General features: G+C 39.9%; 1 protein-coding gene across 4 annotated transcripts in view; it reads left to right on the top strand.

The window, feature by feature from the left end:
• Nucleotides 1–11,975: 11,975 nt before the first annotated feature.
• arhgap5 (Rho GTPase activating protein 5) overlaps nucleotides 11,976–24,033 on the top strand; it is a 49,388-nt gene continuing 37,330 nt past the window's right edge. The window contains exons 1-2 of one of the 4 annotated variants that reach the window (XM_023833604.2): nucleotides 11,976–12,054; nucleotides 19,344–23,218. In XM_023833604.2, coding sequence (XP_023689372.1) covers nucleotides 19,517–23,218 — 3,702 coding nt within the window. In that variant the 5' untranslated portion in view covers nucleotides 11,976–12,054; nucleotides 19,344–19,516. The other 3 variants (XM_023833603.2, XM_023833601.2, XM_023833605.2) reach the window with 3 other exon arrangements.

Below are 24,033 nucleotides of genomic sequence, written 5' to 3'. Positions count from 1 at the left end.
AAAGGATTAGAAGAAAGAAATGGAGAGTTCTGGAATGGCTAAGTCAAAGCCGGATCTGAAACCGATTGAGATGCTGTGGGGTGATTTGAAACAGGCTGTGCATATAAGACACCCTTCAAACATGACACAGCTTGAAGAATTCTGCATTGGAGAGTGGGGAAAACTTTCTGCCAGTTGATATTAGAGAGTGATCGATGGTTATAGGAAACATCTCATTGAGGTTATTTCAGCCAGGAATCCTAGGGGGGAATACTAGCTGTTAGGGCATAGGGTACCCTAACTTTTTTCCTCAGTAGAAATTTGCATCTTAGTTAATTTCATTTGTTAAATAAGTGAATTTGTTTCTTGTTTTTGCACAGGTGACATCACCTTTTCATCACCTTTAACTACAGATATAATTTGAAAGAAGATTTAATATTGATATGATGATGATATTTCTTAAGAACTAAATATTTAATGGGGTGTCCTAATTTTTTTTACATGACTTATGACTTATGTACTTATGTATGTACTTTTTATCATTATTATATGATTTACTCTATTTATAATTTTGCAATAAAAATAGCCTATACCATGTAAGTTTTATAAAGTACACTGTATTATATTAGCACAACAACACATTTCTTAGAATGTATCCCCATTGTTAAACAACACATGACTATATTGTTTAATTATTTAATTTAACAAAATGATTTCATATGATAGCTTAAAATGCATATAAACCTGAAACACAGACATTAGTGTCACATAGGTAATCGGTTAACTCAAGAGATCTCCCCTATAAGAACATCCACGATTCGTGACATTCCATGAAATCTTTACATATCAGGAACAGCTGCTATGTAAATAGGTGGGAAGCTAAAGCAAACATTTTTACCATTTTGAAGTGTCCAACAAATTACTTCCAGACTATTGCTTGAATATCAAGAAATGACATCACAGTTCTACCAGGAAAGACTTGCAATGTAGCACACAATTATTTCAAATTTAGCTGTTAGACAGTTTTCAATATATTTACATAAGTTCAGAAATGGGTTGAAAACTGTACTGCTTGGGTGAATTCAAAGTGAACAAATTGCCTTTAGTGTGGGTATGTAAAATTGTTTGCCAGAATGGACTGAGATTCAAATTTTCCGAAACACAAAATACTACTTGTTAGAATTTACTTACCCAAGCAATAGTACCAAAAGCAGTGGCCTAACCTTCAGAAATTCCTGTACTGGTGGTTTCCAAGCTCTTGAACTGCACTACGAATAAAGTGGCCTGCTCTTTCTCATACCCAGGTCTTGATGCCGGATTGGGTCAGAACAGTGATTTGAACCCTTAGCATAAAAATAGTAATTTGTTCTGTAAAATAAATTAAGGTATTCACAAGAGCATGCTTGCTTCATTCTGGTATATTTAGCAGTATGTCTAAAGTATTATGTGGCTACAAAACCATACTCTGAGTAATGTATAATGGGAAAAATATACAGTGCTCACAAAAAGTCTTGGGACACTTGCTTAATTCAGTAAAATGATTGCAAATTTATTGGTTCTAAATGTGCTGTTCTGAGATAAAAAAAGTTCACTGACAAGCAGTCTCACTGGGAGCTTTTTAATTAGCAACACCTTTGCAATAACATAAAATGCCAAACATTTGTGTTTAATGTCCCTTTGGGAGCCAGTGACTACAATTCCAATTAATAGCAAAATAATTGAATGAGTCAGTCAAAATAATTATGAAACTTAATAAAATGTCTTTGCGAAACAGATGTTAAACATTGCTTGTTAATGGACTTTGTTATGAAATCAATAAATTTGCAAAATTTTTACAGAATTAAGCAAGCGTTCCAAGATTTTCTGTGAGCACTGATGGGGCAACTTTACTTTGGAGAAAATTACATCTCTGTCAATCTTCTGGCATTTTTCCACTGTCACCACGAACCAAGCCATACCTGAGCCATACCACAACCTAATGGTTTTCTACTGTAAATTATCTGAGTTGTGCCCAAGCCATACCATTTGAATATCATATCAATTTAGCTCCTGCTTCTCACAGCACAATACTGATTTTAGCACATTCTTCTTGATTTCCAGATGTTCCAAAGATAGCCTGAAGATATATTCCTTCCAGCATATCCTGGGTCTATCCCAGGGCTTATGTCCAGAATAGGTCCCTTGGTAGCTGCATTGGTGGCATTCTTACTAGATGACTGACCATCTAAGCCAGGAGTGGCCAATCTTATCCAGAAAGGGCTGCTGTGTATTCAAGTTTTTGTTGCAACTCTCTAATGAGAAATTAGAGGATTGATTGACTGAAGAGTCCTCACGCCTGGGTTTGAACAGCTAAAGATTTTCCCAACAACCTGCATACACACTGGCCTTTTGTGGATAAGACTGGCCACCCCTGATCTAAGTTGACTATGTTAGATCTGACAAAGCAGAAGCTCTGTTCTGAGGTCCCTCCAGATTACTCTTGAGGACAGTGCTTTTGGTGATTGGTCATTATTGTAGACCAGTGTTTCTTAGCTGGGTCCTTGGGACCCTCAGACAGTCTACAGCAGTGTTCCCCAACTTGGTCATCAGGGACCCTCCAGACAGTCCATTTTTGCTCCTTCCCAGCTTCCTGCTAGACAGTTAACATTGTTGCTCTAGGGAACTGGAGCAAGAACTTGGACTGTCTGGACGGTCCCTGATGACCAAGTTGGGGAACACTGCTGTAGACTGACCTGTAAACTGCAAGCCTTGTCTGACTACCTAGGTCCCACTTTCACACCCAAGACCTAGTCAATGCCTGGAAAACAGCAGCAACCAAACTGACCTACCTGTAAATCTTATCAAAAGATAGTTAAGGAACCATGGCCTCAGACTTGCGGTTCTGATTTAATTCAAACTTGGCATTGAACTGCTTAATGAGACAAATGAGGCCAAAAGAACAACATAATTTGCAAATAAACGGGAGAACCTCTAGTCTTCTAGACCTTCCAGCTATGGCCATGAAAATCATACACAGGAGTGAGGGCAACACTCTTTGCACCCTCTTTGTGAACACACAAAAACACAACTCTCACTCCATTTATACAGAAGCAACCATAGCTGTCAAGTCTCCCATTTTGGCCAGGAAACTACCGTATTTTACCCCTCTTTTCCGCCGTCCTCCCATATTAGTATTTTCCCGTAAATCTCCCGTATTATAATATCATTTAAAAAAAATTCCTCTGCCTCTCCAAACTGAACTGTCAGTAGCCTCGCGAGAACTGCCAGCTGCAGTAATCTGCAGGTCATTTACAACATTAACCAGGTCATAAATGTGGAGGTTAAAATGGCAATGCTGTGTGCCAAAAACAACGTTACTTTCACCTTCTGTAACGACTTTAACAAGGATACAAAGTCTGCAACAAATCTGTATAATAAGTCATTATAGTGAATGCCAGAGAGCCACATGAGTGAACATGAGAAATTAAAAGAAAATGTGTAATGAAAATAAAATGTAAATGACAAGTGGTTATTTTAGATTTCTTGTACACCTGTCTTAAAATGTAAGGGATACTGGAGCTTGGTTGGGGTGGTGGGATGGCTCGCGGTGGGTGCTGGAAAATTTCCATTATTTTCAAATTTGAAAAACCAAGAGCTCCCCTTTTCTCGCTAACATTTGGCAGTCCATCGCGAACGAAGATGACAGGTCCTCAAACTATTGGGGGTTTGAATAGGGACTAAGGGAGGAATGGGGTGGTGAAAGGGATACTATAGTTTCTGTCTGTTGTGCCACTGTGTGTGGCTGTAAAGCCCGATCCTAGATCTGCATATCTTGCCGCAGGTTGGACATGTAAGAGCTGGATCAGGAAGTTCAGGTCGTGCTGTGACGGCACCGAGGTGTCGTCGCTGCCGTCGTTCTGCCCGCTTCTGAGTGCGGCGTTCTTCCAGGTGGTTGACCCCTTTATTACACATAGTACGCCACAACTGTCGATCAGTCGCATAGGCCTCCAGAAGTTCAGGCTTGATGTTACATTTCTTCAAGGTCTCCCTAAGTTGATCTTTGTATCGTCGTTTTTGTATCTTCTGGTTGCAGTTGGTAGCTGACCATAGAGCACCTGGCGAGGTAGCCGTTGTTCAGGGCTTCGGATGACATGACCTACCCATCTCAGTTGTCTCAAAGCTAGAATTGCTTCTATGCTGAAGGACTGAGTCTGTTGGAGAATGTCAGTGTGAGGAACACAGTCTTCCCAGCTGATGCCAAGGATACGTTGGAGGCATTTAATGTGGAAAGCCTCGAAGTTGTCTTATATGTCTTTGGTAGACTGTACCAGTAAATCACAGGACTTTACATCATGTTACAGGAAGAAAGGGCAGAAAGGCAGATGTTTTAATACAGAGCAAACAAGGTTTAAGTCTCTTTAGCACTTCTTGGATTTGAAATTGAGTTGCTTGTTAAAGTTTATTTGATAGTCCCATTTCAGTAATGATCACGTCTTTCTCCCACCATATTGCTCAGTAATCCAAAAGGAAAATTTTATTTGATGCTTTTCAATAATTGAGCAATTGAGTTTAAATTAATTAATCGTAAGAGCTCTAATATGCTTGTGTGAAAGTATGGGCATGTGTCAAGAATTTCTAGCTACTGAAAAGACCAGGAAGTTAAGTTTATCTTTTTTTTTGACGGGAGACTGGAATCCGGGCTAAAATTTTCTGGCTATAGCCTTGAGTGATTGGACCTAGCAATGCCCATGACATGTAAACTCAATGACAAAAAAAGTTAAGCACCCAGACGGAGTTGTGGAAATGAAATAAATCTGCACGTGGTGAAAGGTCATGTGACTGTATCGCAATGATTATAATATCAGATCAAACAGACAACAGAGTTGGCAGTATGGGCACATTGCTGGTCCCATGTCAGTAGGGTGGGACATACCACCAGGCCTGGATACATGCGGTGATATGGTACACAACAAGTCGTACAGCCGTTGTATCTTCTCCTGTGGCAAGTCGGCCCACAGCTGCTGTACCTGGCCCTCGAGATCCTGCAAATTGGCACTGGGCCTGAATTTATATCCAAGCTGATCCCACGCATGTTTGATTGGGGAAAGATTGATGGACCTGGCTGGCCATGGAAAGACCTCAACATGACACAAGCAGTACATAGACACACATGCTGTGTGTGGATAAACGTTGTCTTGTTGAAAGACTGTACCAGGGTGCTGTCTCAGGAAGGGTGAGACATGCAGATGCAGGACGTCACTGACGTAGCACTGCGCCATCAGGGTCCCCCGAATCACTATCATTGATGAAATTAAGTAATACCCAGTGTGTCTCTCCACAACATTGGCAGGATTGGTCCTCTCCCCTCGGCGCCACCATACACACATACGACAGTAATCCGTGGTAATGCAGAACCGAGATTCATCACTGGTACATGGTACATGGTACGATGCCACTCATCATCAGTCCATGCCTCCTGCTTACAGCACCACTCCAAACGCAGGCGTCTCTGCCCTGGTGTACGCTTTCGATGCTGAACATGTAGTCCTGAATCCTGAGTTTTCTCACTGAGTGTATACACCATGCAACATACTAACATTCCATCCTGACTGTATCCCAGCCTTGTGCCTTGCGTTGCCCAGCACAGGCTCTGACCCCCCTGTGACCCCGACCAAGATAAGTAGTGAGATGGATGGTTGTCTATAAAAATGACTTTCGCAATTTTTCGTGCTTACTTCATTAAATCTGCTGTGACATAATGACATAAAATAAACTTGTATATGCTACAGAAGGGGCAGATTCCATCAAATTTTTTATTAGAGAATTAGCTCTATTTTTTCAGAAACAGAATATAATAACAAAGAGGCAGATAATCCATCTAATTCATGTAATCTGCCTCACTTGTACGTTGCTTTGGACAAACTGTCGGCTAAATAAATACATGTTAATGTAAGATACTCCACAGTTATTATAGCACTACCCTATACCAGACCCATATTGTGTGTCTAAGTCAAAAGCTGTCTACCATAACACTTTTTCTGTGCTGTGGTGCAAACTGGGGAATAAAAGTGCAAAGGCTTCCTCATTTGTGTTATCATTCACTGTCCTTTCCCTTAGAGAAATCTCCCATTATGTGAAGATCATTTAAAAACAGATTATTTGATATTCAATATTGATTCAATGAAAAGGAAATGAAATAGAGACTAGAAATGGGAATTTCCAACACACTGAGTCTGAAGAGGAAGAATTTATTTTACCTGCAGTCATTAGCTGTGCAATCAAAATAATTAACGTTTGTCACACAAATTAGAAAGTGCCCAGGGACCAATGATATCTGGCATGTTTCTGATCTATCTCTTGCTAAGGCTCTAAATATCTTGCTGGTCACGATGCGGCAACATTATTCCTAGATTCCGCTATGAATTTTCCATTAACAGTTGGCTTATGGTCCTATCAGCCACACCCTGACAGTATCTATATCTTTGGAGCAAAAGCAAGTTCACAGAGTGGAGGGCAGCAAGAGACGGCATCCCTTGGAGGGAGCACATGCTCGCTTCCTGGAGGTACAGCAGTAACATCCGGCTCAATTTGCATATCATGAGAGAAAGGGAAAACAGATTGGTATACAGCAGTATTAAACATTTTAAATATAAAATGGCAATTTTTATACATGCGTACGCTATATTTGCACACACACACACACATATACACATAAATTGCCACATTGCATATGAAGTATATGTAGTATATGTTGTAGAAAAACATTAATACTCCCTTCTGAATATTTATTTTTCTGGTGATACCAAGAGAAGAAGTCTTTTGCACACAAGTAGCATCTGGTTTCCACGCACTTTACATTGAGTAAATTTCAAAATGCACTTTGTACACCCTTGTTTTCATATGCTTCTTCAGAGACCTGACAAAATCTTTGAGAAAATGAATGTCATGGCTTTGTTTAGTTTCAAATCTTAGACAACAGACTGCCAATGTCACAGCAGGGCATGATTGACGACGGTCCACTATGCAGCTTACAAACACAGGGAACTTTATTAATGGCCTAAGAAATCTGTCTTCTTTTTTCTCTTGAATTCAATCTTTTCAGATTTATATTTTGACCTGTTTTGGATTTTAAATCTGTATAACCAAAAAACTGAGCCTTCAAGGAGACAAAAGTCTTGCAGTTTTCAGAGTATGATGCATTGTCTCTATTGCCTGGATCCTACTTTTGTTTCCTTAAAAGCTATGTATGTTCCCAGTCACTTACTACTGTAAGTGAGTTTATTCTTGCTCACTGTTTTACTGCTATCCTTTTAATGATTGTGCAAAAAAAGAGAGCTAAAAATAGAGCTTTGCTGTCCGCCTCATGGTCTCTTTGCCACTTGATTGCCACAATATTTTATTTATACAATCCACAACATGTTTATAATTCAATATTAAATTTGGCCAACAGATCAATCTTTCGTTTTCCACCAAATAAAAGAAAGTTATTCTGCTAATAAGTGCTGGCAAATTTCATTGCTCACACCAGCGATATTAGTTTGGTCATTGATAGAATTTTCTGATGTAGAACTATGAAGACACAAGCAGAAAGGTATTCATTAATGCAGTAAATGCAATTGAGATACAAAAAAAAAATCCATCTGCACAACTGTTGCTTCATTACTTCTCTTTTCCTCGTAATTCTATGTAAAACCCAAAATAGCGATGGTGCAAGTTTATTGCTATAAGCCCCACCCCAGTAGTTCCTGGTGAAACACATGGCACTTTTCCTCAGCACCAGGTACCATACTTTAGGTACTTTCCCTTTTCTGGTTGAGTACCAGTACCAAAAATTCCAGTACCTAAAATATCAAACGGGCTGTGATACTTTTTTGGTGCTTCGGTACATTAGGGTGGGACTTGCAAACGTGTTCATTGTTGATTGGTTATGCACATAGCCTGCCTGTGAACACACAATAGAACCACCTTCTTGAAAACAAAGTGAAAAAGTAATAATGTATGAAAAATGGACAAATGAAAAGATCCAAGCTTTAACTGCGTTCTGGTCAGAAAAATCATAAGATCTGGATGGCTTGATAAGAAATAAAAGTTTTTGCTGTAATATACTAGGATTGCACGATATTGGAAAAAAATATCGAGATGTGATTTTGATGTAATGAATACGGAAGAGGATTAGGGCCACCATGAAAATATTATTTGAATTCTGAGAAAAAAGTCACAATTCTGAGATTAAACCGCTTATCCCTCTGGGTCACGGGGGTCTGGAGCCCATCCCAGAAGCCACAGGCATGAGGCATGGAACAACCCAGGACAGGGGGCCAGCCCATCACAGGGCACACACACACACATACACCATTCACTCACACATGCACACCTATGGGCAATTTAGTAACTCCAATTAGCCTCAGCATGTCTTTGGACTGTGGGGGGAAACCCCATGATGACATGGGGAGAACATGCAAACTCCACACACGTAACCCAGGCAGAGACTCAAACCCTGGCCGCAGAGGTGTGAGGGAACAATGCTAAACACGGCACCACCATGCCACCCCTGTGGCCCTAATCCTCTTCCGTAAATAAATATTGGGACAATTATAAAACAAAAAAGGAGTTCACAAGCCCTTCTAGTTGTGATTTAAACAGCAAGGGTGAAAATGATTGATTGGCTTGGAGAGCACATGCAGCACTCATGCAAGAGCAGCAGTAGTAAATTTTAAACAGATTTTTTAAACATATACTAGATAATCTTGAAAAAGAATGATCATTAAAATTGCAATGCTTGCTAAGTTTTGTTTCCTATGACATAATAAAAATGTTTTAGCAAAATCCCTGCACTGTAATGCCTTATTTCAACCCAGCTGACTATCACGGTCCTTGTACTGTGAGAATCGCAAGTGCATAACATGCGATGATGGTATTAAATGTCGCACATCATCATTTACATTGGGCAGACAAAAAACAGAGTCATTGGACAACAAATAACAAAGATGTCCAAAGTTAGTGAAGCTGGCCTAAAAGTTGCAACAGTGTGGGATATATCCGGGGTGCCCAACTCCAGTCCTGGAGGGCCAGAGCCCTGCACATTTTTGGGTTTCCCCTCATTCAACTCCTTGTGCTAATTACCACCCAGCTCTGGAGTTGAATCATTTATGGTGGAACAGGGAAAGAAGTAAGCTACACAGGACTCCGGCCCTCCGGGGCTGGAGTTGGGCACCCCTGGGATAAATGATTCCCAGGCACACATGCAGCATTTTCAGCCACACAGCAGCCCAGAAAAGCTACAATAGACATTGATACTGGGAGAATACCAAGACATGGACTGGACTAAGCACACAAGGAAAGACCAACAATGCATGCTGGTCAACAGGGAAGTGTACGGAAACAATGGACAGTCACTTGTCTTGTAATTATTCAGGTCAAGCAATTGATAATGGAATGGCAAAAAAGCGAAAGGCAATGTGTTGTTTTTGGCTTAATTTTGAAAATACTGCAACTGGTTTCTTATATGTTCCTGTGAATTATAGACAACGTGAACATTTAATTTCTTAGATGACCCTTTAAACTAAAATATTTTAGCATATTAATCAGGCTAAACTTCATAGTAGGCATGCATGTATTTTTGAACATTCTTAGATTATAAAATTACTTAAATGATTAAAAACCTTGCTAACCATTTACCATGTGGGAAGTATGTCTGATATCTTGGAACTGAAAGTATGTCTAATTCTTTAAATTTAAATTCGATAAGATTCACCTATATTTAGAAATCTTAGACACAGTGGGACATAACTACCAAAATATTCTCTCTGAGTTAAGAGAAGGCAGTTGCGGGTTAGAGTAAGGGCAGAATTATTTAACAATGTTTTATAAAAACATAATTACACTGCTGAAAAAAATTAAAGGAACACTTATTAATCAGAGTATAGCATCTAGTCAATTTAACTTCTGGGATATTGATCTAGTCCGTTAAGTAGCAATGGGGGTTGTTAATCGGTTTCAGCTGCTTTGGTGTTAAAGAAGTTAACAACAGGTGCACTAGAGGGGCAACAATGAGACGACCCCCAAAACAGGAATGGTTTAACAGGTGGAGGCCACTGACATTTTCCCCTCCTCATCTTTTCTGACAGTTTTTTTGCATTTGGCTACAGTCAGTGTCACTACTGGTAGCATGAGGTGATACCTGGACCCTACAGAGGTTGCACAGGTAGTCCAACTCCTCCAGGATGGTGCATCAATATGTGCCATTGCCAGAAGGTTTACTGTGTCTCCCAGCCCAGTCTCAAGGCCATGGAGGACATTCCAGGAGATACTGTAGGCAGTTACTCTAGGAGAGATGGACAGGGCCGTAGAAGGTCCTTAACCCATAAGTAGGACCAGTATCAGCTTCTTTGTGCAAGGAGGAAGAGCACTCCCAGAGCCCTACAGAATGACTTCCAGCAGGCCACTGGTATGCATGTCTCTGAGCAAACAATCAGAAACAGACTTCATGAGGGTGGCCTGAGGACCCGACATCCTCTAGTGGGCCCTATGTTCACTGCCCAGGACCGTGGAGCTCGATGGGCATTTGCCATAGAATACCAGAATTGGCAGGTCCACCACTGGCACCCTGTGCTTTTCACAGATGAGAGCAGGTTCACCCTGAGCACATGTGACAGAAGTGAAAGGGTCTGGAGAAGCTGCGGAGAACATTATGCTGCCTGTGACACTGTTCAGCAAGACCGTTTTGGTGTTGGGTCAGTGGTGGTCTGGGGTGGCATATCCATGGAGGGACACACAGACCTCTACAGGCTAGACAACGACACCTTGACTGCCATTAGGTATCAGGATGAAATCCTTGGACCCATTGTCAGACCCTACGCTGGTGCAGTGCGTCCTGGGTTCCTCCTGGTGCACGACAATGCCTGGCCTCGTGTGGCGAGAGTATGCAGGCAGTTCCTGGAGGATAAAGGAATGGATACCGTTCACTGGCCCCCATGGTCGCCTGACCTAAATCCAATGGAACACCTCTGGGACATTATGTTTCAGTCCATCCGACGCCACCAGGTTGCATCTCAGACTGTCCAGGAGCTCAGTAATGCCCTGGTTCAGATCTGGGAGGAGATCCCCCAGGACACCATCCGTCTTCTCATTAGGAGCATACCCCGACATTATCAGGCATGCCTACAAGCACGTGGGGACCATACAAACTACTGAGTACGATTTTGAGTTGCTGCAATGAAATTTCGGCAAAATGGACCAGCCTACCTCATCATTTTTTCACTTTGATTTTTGGGGTGTCTTTGAATTCAGCCCTCTGTAGGTTTATCATTTTCATTTCCATCAAACAATGTGGCATCTTTTCATTCCTAACACATTACCCAGTCCATATCAGTATAGATATACAGCATGATTTTTCCCCCATTGACATCTGATGTGTTTTCAAAGTGTTCCTTTAATTTTTTTGAGCAGTGTATTTTGACATGGACAGTAGTATTGTTGAAACACTAATAAAAATACGACAAAATACAGTTTTTTATTCCTTTCGCAAACATATGACTTACAAACAGAACTGCGAGCCAGAATATGTGAATAACTTATACTATATTTAAAAAGCCAAACCAAGGTCATAAAATGTAAAGTTTTTTCAAGATGTGGATTATAACACTACTGCTGGTACGGCAAGATGAAACCAGCAGAATTACGTCACATAAATGACACTTTCAGAAAGACCAGGATCTTTTTAATGTATGCATTCCATATGTACATTGTATCGTAATGTGCTTATTTTCAAAAATATCTGATTATTGATAACAGCATATTGTTTCACTGAAAACTGACTGGCATATCGCATCAAGGATGGAACATAAAATAGACGGTCACCTGGAAAATAATTGCTAATATAGGTCCGACGTTGTCTTCTATTATACTAAGTTGTGTTGAAACTTAGTAATTAGTTTAAGATGGAAAAAAACCGAAATAACATCCCACATATTCATCTTTAAAAGTTGACGTACTGCGTGACGTACTCGCATAATGTAAGCACGCGCGTTATCCCGGGAATGGTGCGCGCGCGTTGTGCACGAGCGCCCAGGCGAATGGAAAACTTGGGGGGTGTAGGTGAGAGAGCAGGATCCATCCGTCGCCATTACTGCTTGGAGTGTGAGGGGAGGGAGCGGGTTTCGGATTACACCCACATCGAATTATACGAGGAAAAAACATCAAAAACGCCACTTTTGGATTGTAAAAGGTTTCATCTACGTTTTTCGCATCGGGGGTAACGGAAAACTATCTGTGTTTGCTCCAGTGTCGAATGCAGGAGATTATTTTGGGAAGAAGGCGCAGGAATGCTCGCTTCTTTTCCGTGTTGTCGCGAGCAGGGAGCGACCATGTTCCTAGGTAGGGGAATGTATACGGACAAGCAAAACTGCCCCGACTTAAATAGCCTAGATGAAAAGGATATATAATGCAGGTTGACGTTATTGGGTCGGAGTGATGAGATAGCTTACCACACTTATACACCCATATATTTTAGAATATGTAATATACCAGGATACGAGATGGAGTACACACGCACGGAATGCTATGTTCAAGCGTGCACATGTAATTTCCAAAAGTATCCGGACATAGTGGTGCCAGGTCCGGGCAGGTGATCGTAGGATGACCGTTTTTATATTGTCTTTCTCCAGGACATACAGTTTTATTATTGATTTGTCGTTCAAGTGTTGTCATCCCATGTAAACGCTGTGCTAGGCTTGTAGGTGTCGTGTTCGGATTTGTATGCTCAAAAGCTCCACATCGGTAGCTAATTAGCTATTTTATGTAGCAAGGACATTTACTTAACGAAATAGGTGTAATGTTGATGCTATTAATAGCCGGAAAAAGGCTCCTAATGTCGGACAATGTCAGATGTTACCACCAGTGAATCAGCTGTTGGCTGAATTATAATATTAGTTCAGAAAACGAAACTTAATTCTGTAACTGGCGTTTGTTTAATATTGACAATATGGTAACTACGGGAAAATAAAAGACAGCTGCCAGTAACTGGCGTCTTAATGGTTTATGCTACTTGGGGGCAAACCAATTCTTTGGCGACAGAACAAAAAACAGTCGTTCCAAAATGCGAGAAATAATCGAGTAGTTAGCAACCAATAGAGATTGTAGCGACCTCTGTTTGCTTCGATATCTCGTTGGCTATGCCTCTGCTGAGCTAGTAGGCTAGCGTTAGCTTGGGAAGCACATCTGGATGCCTGAATGTAGCTAAGTGGCGGCTGTATATCGGCGCAGCTAGCCAGCTTGCATCACATAGCTTAGCTTCGACACAGAATTTCGCGTTTCCATCTATTTTGGAGGGTATGATCAGAAACCGCGGCGTCCCGATAGCGTTACATATTGCCGGCTTTGTTGATGTGCGGGTTTTGTCCTAGTTAGAAAACCGTGTGAATTGGGGAACACCCATATTTCGACTGTAGTGGCTACAGTGGCTAAGCAGATAGCACTTACTCAGCGCTGATCATACTGGAGGAGAGCAAAACACGGTCTGACTGGCTCTTGGACGCTGTAATACTAGAACAGGGAAGTGTTTCGCAATATCACATTTACGCAGCACACCGGGTACTGCATTGCTATTATTTTCATTAATACGATTGCGCCCGGTTGCTAGTGAGACTAGTCACGATGTTTTCAATTTGGACGAGTGCAGCTGCAGTTCGTTTTTGTTAAATGGGGACAACAGACCGACTTGTCGGTTTGTGACCGTTTGAAGACCGGGTCAGGCCGGGAATTAAACCGGAAAATCAATGAACCTGACCAGAATTACAAACGGATTTTTTGTTGTTTCAAGATGGCTGACAACAGGGGTGAAATTAATTTCAGTGTTTAACGTATTTGGATACATTTAAATCAGATACATTTACTTAAATGTTTAGGGCAAATGTTTGCCATTGGCGTGGATTTTAGAGATTTGTATTTGAGATTTTATCACCACTATAGAATCGATTCAAGTTTGGGGCTTAGCATTTTATTAGGCCATATTTTAGCTAGTTACCCTTGTTCTGTTCCAGTATATTGCATAAGCTTGTGATGCTGGCCCAGCCTGAAATTTTAAGATAAGATAAGGAGAACTTATATTATTCTTTCGTCTTAAACATGCTCAGTGCAACAAGAGGAATAAACATGAGTAAAGAGCTTAAAAAGAGCAGTACAGATCATACCTGTCAAGTTTTGGATTTGAAAATAAGGGAAATTTTCCGGCACCCCAACCAAGCTCCAGTATCCCTTACATTTTAAGACAGGTGTACAAGAAATCTAAAATAACCACTTGTCATTTACATTTTATTTTCATTACACATTTTTTTTTTATTTCTCATGTTCACTCATGTGGCTCTCTGGCATTCACTATAATGACTTATTATACAGATTTGTTGCAGACTTTGTATCCTTGTTGAAGTCATTACAGAAGGTGAAAGTAGCATTGTTTTTGGCACACAGCATTGCCATTTTAACCTCCGCATTTATGACCTGGTTAATGTTGTAAATGACCTGCAGACTACTGCAAGTGCCAATTCTCGCGAGGCTATTGACAGTTCAGTTTGGAGAGGCAGAGGAATTTTTAAAAAATGATATTATAATACGGGAGATTTACGGGAAAATACTAATACGGGAGGACGGTGGGAAAGAGGGGTGAAATATGGTAGTTTCCCGGCCAAAACGGGAGACTTGACAGCTATGGTACAGATGTTTGATAAATGTTAATGGTTCAGACTGTGAGCAGGGATTGATAACTTTATGTTCTGAAGTTATTATAATATATTGCTTTTAATAAGGGAAAATGTCACTACTTGTTCATATTAGGACTTAATCCATAATTTTGCAAGTAGTTACATAATATTATAACACTAACTTGGTATAATGTTAATGTTTTAATCCTTTGAAAACCTGAATTTTGTTTTGGTAAGATTTTGGGTTTAAATGGCTTATTTGTTAGTTACTGTACCTAGCTTACTAATTGTGCTTTTCCACTGCTGCTAGGAACCTAGCCGTACCACAGAGAGACTGGTTTCCATGTAAATTATTAGAAGCCATACCCAAACAAACATTTCACAGCAAACAAACATGGTTGCAACATTTACTGTTGACATAAATAGTAGAATGCACATATTAATCTACACTATTAACAGATGTGCATAGCACAAAGTATGCCAGTAACTCCATAATTAGTCCTGCTGACCAACCCCACGGCATCACATTACTGTATGTTGGCCAATCGTGGGCAGTGGGTGTGATCAGAACAAATGGAATAGTTTCCCTCAGCTACCCTACACAGGCGGTGCGCTGAATGGTGATTACCACTCGTACAATGAATTACTAAAGCAATGCCGATTTCCATCAATTTTGTTTTCTTAACAGAAACAGGGGTAACATGACTGTGCAAGTTGGAACAATTTTAGCTTTATGCAAATCAGTGGTGATGCAAGGAAGCACCCTATAATTAGCTGATAGGAAATTGTGGATAACCTGATTTTTGCATTGGGGTTAAATAGAAAAATGTCAGTATCTTTATCATCCCCCTTATATTTAGATAACAATTAAGTGATTTTGAGTCTTAAACACGTTCAAATTTCTAAACATTTCAGTTGTCATTGCTCTTATTTTCGTCTGCAGTCACTTAATACATTATTTAAAATTATAGCCTGTTGAGTGTTTTATTGTAGGTAGCCTGAAATCAAAAGGTTAAATAGGGAAAAACCAAATCAATCGAGGGCGAAGTATTTTTTTCTCCTGTTGAGCAATGTGTTAAAACATAATTTGCAGAAGTCAGTGTGTAGAGTTTCATTATTGCCCCTAAAACTGATTTTCTCATTTCAGGTTATTCCTTGCCATAGACATCCTCTGCAATCTTATTTTGCAGCTGCCTTTTCAACACAAATTTTTTGTCATACACCATCAACTTTAATTTTCTGCAAAATTTCTGCTTACTTTTGTTAAATATTTTAATTTTTTGGGAAGGTGACATCACTATTTGTTGTCTCTCCTGTGTAGAGGTTAAATTATCGTTTATGCAAAAATCTTAAACATTTTAGAAATGTTTATTTAGGATTAGGGTTAGTCCCTACACTATGGTCATATTTACTCGCCATGCAAATTAAGGAAACATTTTCCATGGTATAGCTCATTATTCTAGGGATTTTGCTTTTCATTTTAGTGTATATGACACTGCAGTTGTCCTAAGGAGAATGAAATAAGGAATGGAGAAACATTTCAGAAACTGAGGTTCTTGGCGAGGTCAGTACTAATGTTGTGTTGTTAATTTTGTGGTGGAGAATATTACATGAATTCTATCATTAAATAAACTTACTAGCATTTATTGTGTTTTATCGTAGTTGGTCCATCTGTTTTGTCTTAATCAACACTTTTACTCCTTTATATGAAATTTCAAAAATTCATATCATTCATATTCATAGCACTTATCAGGTTATGCTTAAATGGTTCACCTTCCCCTCAGAGAGACTTGCATAAAAATGCTTATATGCAGATATTTGCTGGTTGGCAAGTAGTTAATCGGCTAACCTATGGTGATCAAAGTTTTTTTTTTTGTACAGAAATTTTCTGTGATGCAGTTCATTTTGTTCAGCTCATATATTTGAATATCCATAAAATGTAAAAAGTTTACAGTATAAAGCCATAAATAGTTAATGCCGAAGCTCTTGTATCCTTGAATGCCCTTTGCTATGCTTATTTGGTAGTTTAAGGATCATTGGATTTTATAACTGATAAAATTACCCTTTATTTTCCTAAATACGAATACAGATACGCTAGAATCCTTCCCTTCGCTTAGATAGTAAGTTTGGGGGGGGGGGGGAGTCACTGCAGGGTCAGCCAGCATGTCATGTCCCTGGATTTGGGGGTTAAGGGCCTTCCTCAAAGGACCATGGACATGTGACTATTCTGTTGAGCCTGGGGTAGAACCAGCGATCTTCCGATTACAGGCACAGAGGCTTAGCCTGCTGATCCACTCACTTCCCTCGGTTCCCTAGCAACTGTTCCATAGAACAGTGCTATAGAGCAGTTGTTAAAATTGTTTTTACTTGCTCAGATGGTGTAAAGAAGCATCAGTGCATGGTGATGCACTATTATTGAGGTAGTAATTCAGCTGCATCAATCTGTAATGTTATAATTGATTTTTTTGGGGCAAAATCCTCCTTAAAGTTACTCCTACTTTGGGTTTTACACACACTCACATTCACATGCCGTACGTAGATGTGCAGAGTAGCAGCTCCAGCATGTGGGTTTCTGAAACATAGGCTGATATGAGAAGGTTCATTCATATTGAAAATGGAAGCGCTAGTCTACCTAATGATCTTTGTGCTACGACACTTTTGGGAAACTCACAATGGTCAAGACTCTGAAGTAGCTAACTAGCCGGCCAAGTAAAAAGTAATGTTAGCCTTCGAGATGCACAGTATATTGGTTAACACATCTGTATTAGCTGATATTTGTTAATAATCAAAATCGAAATGGTTCAGTGTTGCCAGCTAATATTTAAACTTGATGAATATTCAAAGTTAGCAGGACCAAAGCTAAAGACGCAACTACTAAAATAAAGGTGCTGATATTCAATATTACCTTAGGTTAGTGATCTCCAACCTTTTTCACAATGAAAACTACTTTTACTAAGTAAATACTCTGCTAAGACTGCCTTAGATCTTACACCGTTAAGGCTAGTGTGGATTTTTTTCTTTCTTATAGGTGTACAATGAATTAGGTGTGCTAATGAAAATTGATGCCAATACTTTCTCTTTTCTTAGTGATAAAATGTTTTGTTAAATTTAGAGGGTGTTTTTTCACATTAAAGTAAGATACATCTTTCCCACTTTATAACTTGTTTAACCCATATGGTAAAATACTGGCCATGATGTTTTTTTTTCTAGAGATGCATGCTGTTCTCAGGGATTTCATTGGCTCAAAGCAGAGTTGCATCTTTCCACCCCACCCCCAGCATCTTTGACAGTAAAATTTGGCTGGGGGGTATCAATTACGTAGTCTCAAAATATGGGAGAAATCACATCCCAAATTGGTTTGAGGTGTAACAGCATTTTATTTTGCAATGTGGAAAGATCTCGTAAAATGTCGGATAGGAAGCTACTCTACTTAGAAGAGGTCTGAAAGTTCTGGCCTGGAATATGGTTTTATTTGGACATCTTTTGAATTCATTATTAAATCAAACCAGCAGATCAGTTTTTATTTTTCCATAGAATAAAAAAAACCATAAAATGTTATTCTAAGCCAGCAAGAATATTCTAAGCCAGCAAGCCGGTGATATAAGGCAAAACTATGTTCACTATCGGTATAAATCTAAATTTTCATATTGGTGCACCAGATTCATCCTCTGGTTCCAACTGATAATGTACAGTCGCTTTCCCACTATGAAGCAGATACAGTTTCTTGCAGGCTTGATTTGTTCCATTGGTACTAACTACTATCAGTAATGGTTTGAATCCCTTCTTAGCCAAAGCTGTCCACTGGCCTTGCTGCTCTTTGGTTTAATGATATACTTGAATGTGTACATAATCTCTGCTAGTCGTCATATGGGTTGTCCTTCAAAATCGGTGTGGTTCGAAGGATAAGGGAATTCTGGTGATTTTTAATTAATTAATTTTTATTTTAAAGTGACCAATGTAGTAAATAAATCCCACCAGAACACTTGTAGCAGTTTAATGTTCAAATGTTCATCATAGTGAATGTGACATCCTTCATTACTTGTTGTCTCTCCTGTTAAAAGGTTAAATTATCCTTTATGCAGAAATCTGTAACATTTTAGAAATATCTAGAACACTAAAATTCAGCATCTTCCTGTCCATGGAAATAAGTCAACCCCAGTCTTTAAATGTATTTTTTTGGGGGAAAAAACTGCAGTAGTCCATCTTCTGTCCACACATCTCCTGACTTTATTAAAAAAAAAAAAAAAAAAAAATATATATATATATATATATATATATATATATATATATATATATATATATATATATATATATATATATATATATATATATATATATATATGGGGATTTTTTATGAGGCTATTGGTACCACTGGAGCAGGAAAACTGAAAGAAATGTCAAATGTTTTCTTTCTTGTTTGCTTAGCAGTGAATGAGTGAAATATACTAAGAGGGTAAAATATTTGCTATAAAAATTCATACACTACAAGTTTTCATGTTTTTTATAGCCTTGTAGTATTTGTCAATTATTTTTAAAGTACTGTATGAATTCTGAAAAGTAATAACTGTGCTGAAATATCTGCAGTTTGAAATTTGGCACATCATTATATGTATTCATTTAGTTGATATAATGATTTAAATAGCTTATTCAATGGATTTTTAAAGGACCATTCCATGTTTGTCTTTTTAGGTAGGTAATAGGAGGGGAGAAGCACCTATCCCAAACTGAAGATCGTGGAGAGAAGGGACCAGTCACTTCACTGAACCATGGGCACGTACCTTCTATAGCTCCCCTTGAGGACATGGGACTGGAACTCTAGCTGTGAACTTTTCATGTGACAAGGCAATGACCGGGGGAATATAATGGCTAAGAATAAGGAACCCCGTCTACCAATGTATGCCGTAAGCGTTGTTGGGCTTTCAGGGACTGAAAAAGATAAGGGTAACTGTGGTGTGGGCAAGTCATGCTTGTGTAACAGGTATGTGCGTCCCAAGGCAGATGACTACTATCCTGAACACACCTCTGTACTGAGCACAATAGATTTTGGTGGCCGTGTTGTAAACAATGACCATTTCTTATACTGGGGTGAAGTGTCACATCGTGGTGATGATGGCCTTGACTGCAAAATTCAGGTCGTCGAACAGACTGAGTTTATTGATGATCAGACATTTTTGCCGCATCGCAGCACAAACCTGCAGCCCTATACCAAGCGGGCTGCGGCCTCTAAGCTGCAGTCAGCAGAAAAATTGATGTACATTTGCACTGATCAATTGGGCTTGGAGCAGGACTTTGATCAGAAGCAGATGCCTGATGGCAGGCTGAACGTTGATGGTTTTGTTCTTTGCATAGATGTAAGTAAAGGCTGTAATAGAAAATTTGATGATCAAATGAAAATAGTCAATAGCTTATACTCTCAATTGGCAAAGTCAAAAAAACCCATTGTAATTGCTGCAACAAAGTGTGATGAGTGTGTGGAGCAATACCTAAAGGACATCCAGACCTTTGCATCCCACAAGAAGAACTTGATAGTGGTCGAGACATCGGCAAGGGCCTGTGTAAATGTAGATCTCTGCTTTCAAGCATTGATACAACAGATAGACAAAACACGAGGCAAACCGAAAATTATGCCTTATTTGGATTCTTACAAGATCCAAAGACAGCTAGTTGCTACCGTGACTGATAAGTTTGAGAAGTTGATTGTGCAGACTGTCAAAGATTATCACACGAGCTGGAAAGCTGTAAGTAATAAATTAAAAAATCATCCAGACTATGAGGAATACATAAATTTGGAAGGTACTCGTAAAGCTAAAAACACTTTTTCAAAGCACATTGAACAGCTGAAACAGGAACATATCAAGAAAAGACGAGATGACTACTTTTCAAGCCTGCCTAAAATTCTTAATAACTTGCTCAATAACTTGGAGGAAATTGAGAAACTGAGCTGGACGGAAGCTCAAAGTCTTCTGAAGAGTAGGTTGGAGTTTCAGTATTGGTTTGTAGTACTGGAACACACTCCCTGGGATGAGACTGAGCACATTGACAAAACAAATGACAGAAGAGTGCCCTTTGATCTCCTTACAACTGCAGAAGGGGAAAAGATTTATCAAAATCATGTCCAGCATTTGATATCTGAAAAAAGACGGGGGGAGATGAAGGAGAAGTTCAAGAAAACTCTGGAACGCGTGCAGTTTATCAGTCCAGGACAGCCCTGGGAAGAGGTAATGTGTTTTGTCATGGAGGATGAAGCCTACAAGTATATCAGTGAATCTGACCGCAGGGATGTTTATAGCCGGCACCAACGAGAAATAGTTGAACGAGCCAAAGAGGAATTTCAGGAAATGCTTTTTGAACATGCAGAGTTGTTTTATGACTTGGATCTAAATGCTACTCCAAGTTGTGATAAAATGAGTGAGATTCATACAGTACTCAATGAAGAGCCCAGATACAGGGCCTTGCAGAAACTTGCACCTGATAGGGAGTCCCTTCTGCTCAAGCACATCGGTTTTGTGTATCACCCCACTAAAGAGACTTGTCTCAGTGGCCAGAGTTGTGTGGATATGAAGGTAGAGCAGATCCTGTCAAACAGTCTTGTTCAGCTGGATCATGGTCGTTCTAATCTCTACCATAACAGTGCCAACATTGATAAAATTAATCTGTGTCTCATAGGTAGAGAAGGCCTTGCACAAGAACTGGCAAATGAGATCAGAGCACAGTCCACAGATGATGAGTATACCCTTGATGGAAAAATATACGAGCTGGAACTTCTTCCAATTGAAGTTAGTCCAGCATTGTTACTGAGTCATTCTTGGCCATCATCCTTTAAACCTCATGGTTGTTTTTGTGTCTTCAGTTCAATAGAGTCATTAAATTTCATTGGTGACTGTGTTGGAAGAATTCGAGCAGAGTTTGCACAAAGCAGAAGGGATAGATTTTTGCCACCATTGCCGTTTATTTTAATTCTTGCTAACCAGAGAGACGGTGTTTGCAAAAATATACCTATCTTGAGACATCAGGGCCAACAACTTGCCAATAAACTACAGTGTACTTTTGTAGACCTACCTTCTGGGACCTTTCCTCGAAAATTTAATGAATCTCAAATTAAACAGGCTCTTAGGGGAGTACTAGAAGGGCTAAAGCACAACTTCGATGTAATGAGCCCACTTCCTTCCATCAAAGACTTATCTGAGACTGACTTGCGCATTGTCATGTGTGCTATGTGTGGTGATCCATTCAGTGTGGACCTCATTCTTTCACCTTTTCTTGAGTCACATTCCTGTAGTGCTGGCCAACCTGGCCAAAGCAACACATTAATCCTTGATAAGATTATTGGAGACAGTCGCAAGCGGATACAAATTACTGTGCTGTCATACCACTCCTCCATTGGGATCAGAAAAGATGAGCTTGTCCATGGTTATATTCTGGTTTACTCAGCAAAACGCAAGGCATCTATGGCTATGTTAAGGGCTTTTTTGGCAGAAGTCCAAGATGTCATTCCTGTACAAATGGTGGCTATCACTGACAGCCAGGCTGATTTTTTTGAGAATGAGGCCATCAAAGAACTGATGACAGAGGGGGAGCATATTGCCACCGAAATCACAGCTAAGTTTACAGCACTCTATTCACTCTCCCAGTACCACCGTCAGACAGAAGTCTTTACACCATTTTTCAATGAAGTGCTAGAAAAGAAGAACTGCATAGAGAGCTCATTTATGCTTGACATTAGCAGAGATGGTGCTAGTGAGGGAGTTTTTCCTCAGTCGCCACATGGGCATTCACCTCCCTTGATCTACGACCCTGATTCAGAGGATGATGCCGAGGCACCCCCACCATACAGTCCCATTGGTGACGATGTCCAGCTGCTGCCAACTCCCAGTGAGCGCAAATATAGAATTGACATGGAAGGGAATGAGTACCCTGTCCTTAACACGCCTGTCATTGATGAGCGCAATCACAAAGTGCCTCCCCCTGTCAAACCAAAGCCGGTTCTACCCAAACATAGTGTAAGGAAACTGGACCCAAATCTCCTAAAGACTATTGAGGCAGGTATGAGGAGCACCCGGAGGAATCGAACCGGTCTTGGGGATGATCTTGAGGCCTCTGACAACTATGCTGAGCCCGTGGATACGCTTCTGAAATCCAAGGGCTTTAACGATGTTATTTATGCTGTCCCGGAAGACAGCCAAAACCGTGCAGTCAAGATGCGGCATCCTGTGGGGGTACATCATGGTCACCAAGAGGATGAGGAGAATGGGTATGACCATGTGTCGAAGTGCCAGGCAGGCAGGAGACCTTCGAAGTACAAACACCGCTCCAAGATTCTGTTCAGCAAGACAAAAGCATACCACAATCGTGTTCATTCTGATGTTAGTGATGAGGAAACTGGATCAGAAATGCAGAAGATTTGGAAAGGAAGGGGTCATCGCGGCAGTGAGGAAGATCCTCTGCTCTCCCCTGTTGATCCCTGGAAGGGAGGAATAGACAATCCAGCTATCACATCTGATCCTGAGCAAGATGACAGAAAAGGGAAGAAAAAGAAGCCACAAAAGACCAAGGAATCCAAGAAGGTAAGCTGTTTTGTTCCTAGGTTTATCAGTCTTAACATGATCAAGCTAAGAAGCCAAGTTATTTTTCAAACTGATCACACAGAAAAACCGTTAAGACTGAAGCCAATAACTTGACTTCGTAGCTTAATCATGTTAAGACTGATAAACCTAGGAAAATACTTTATTATTTGAATTTTTCATTGTTGATTTCATCCCATTTGTTAATTTATTAACTAAATATTAAGCTAAATTTTCTTGGCCTTGTGTAGAATGGATGGGCATAAGAAGTGGAACTTCTTAGAACCTTAGGTTTTATCTGCACATGCATATTGCATACTCTGACAGAACATTGAAAGGGACACAGATTGCCCTATCAGTATTTTCTCCACTATTCTGAGTACTGGACCTTTGAACAGTAGTAATAGCTGTCAAGTCAAAACCATTGGTTGCACCTGCAGTGTAAAATAATGAGCCCCCCTTAAAAAGATTAGATTTGACTGAATTACAAATGATTCATGCACATATTCTTCCTGGTAGTTTTTTTTAGACTTGTAGTTTCTCATAATAAGTTCAAAGTGAAGTTAAAATAACTTGTCAGCAAATCTTTTAAAGAAAGCCAAAAAACTGAAAAATGCCGCTGCATAAGTATTCAACTCCAACACATTAGTATTTAGTATAGCCACGTTTTACTGCAGTAACAGTTTCAAGTGTTTCGGCATAGGTCGGTGTAGCTACCAGCTTTGTACACTCTACAGGTGCATTTTTTGCCATTCTTCATGGCAGATGTGCTCCAGGTGCTTCAGGTTGGTTGGAGTGACTGTTCACCTCATTTTGGC

Source organism: Paramormyrops kingsleyae, chromosome 14 (assembly GCF_048594095.1).
Source record: "Paramormyrops kingsleyae isolate MSU_618 chromosome 14, PKINGS_0.4, whole genome shotgun sequence".
Taxonomy (NCBI): Eukaryota; Metazoa; Chordata; class Actinopteri; order Osteoglossiformes; family Mormyridae; genus Paramormyrops; species Paramormyrops kingsleyae.
This window is presented reverse-complemented; position numbering and strand designations above follow the sequence as displayed.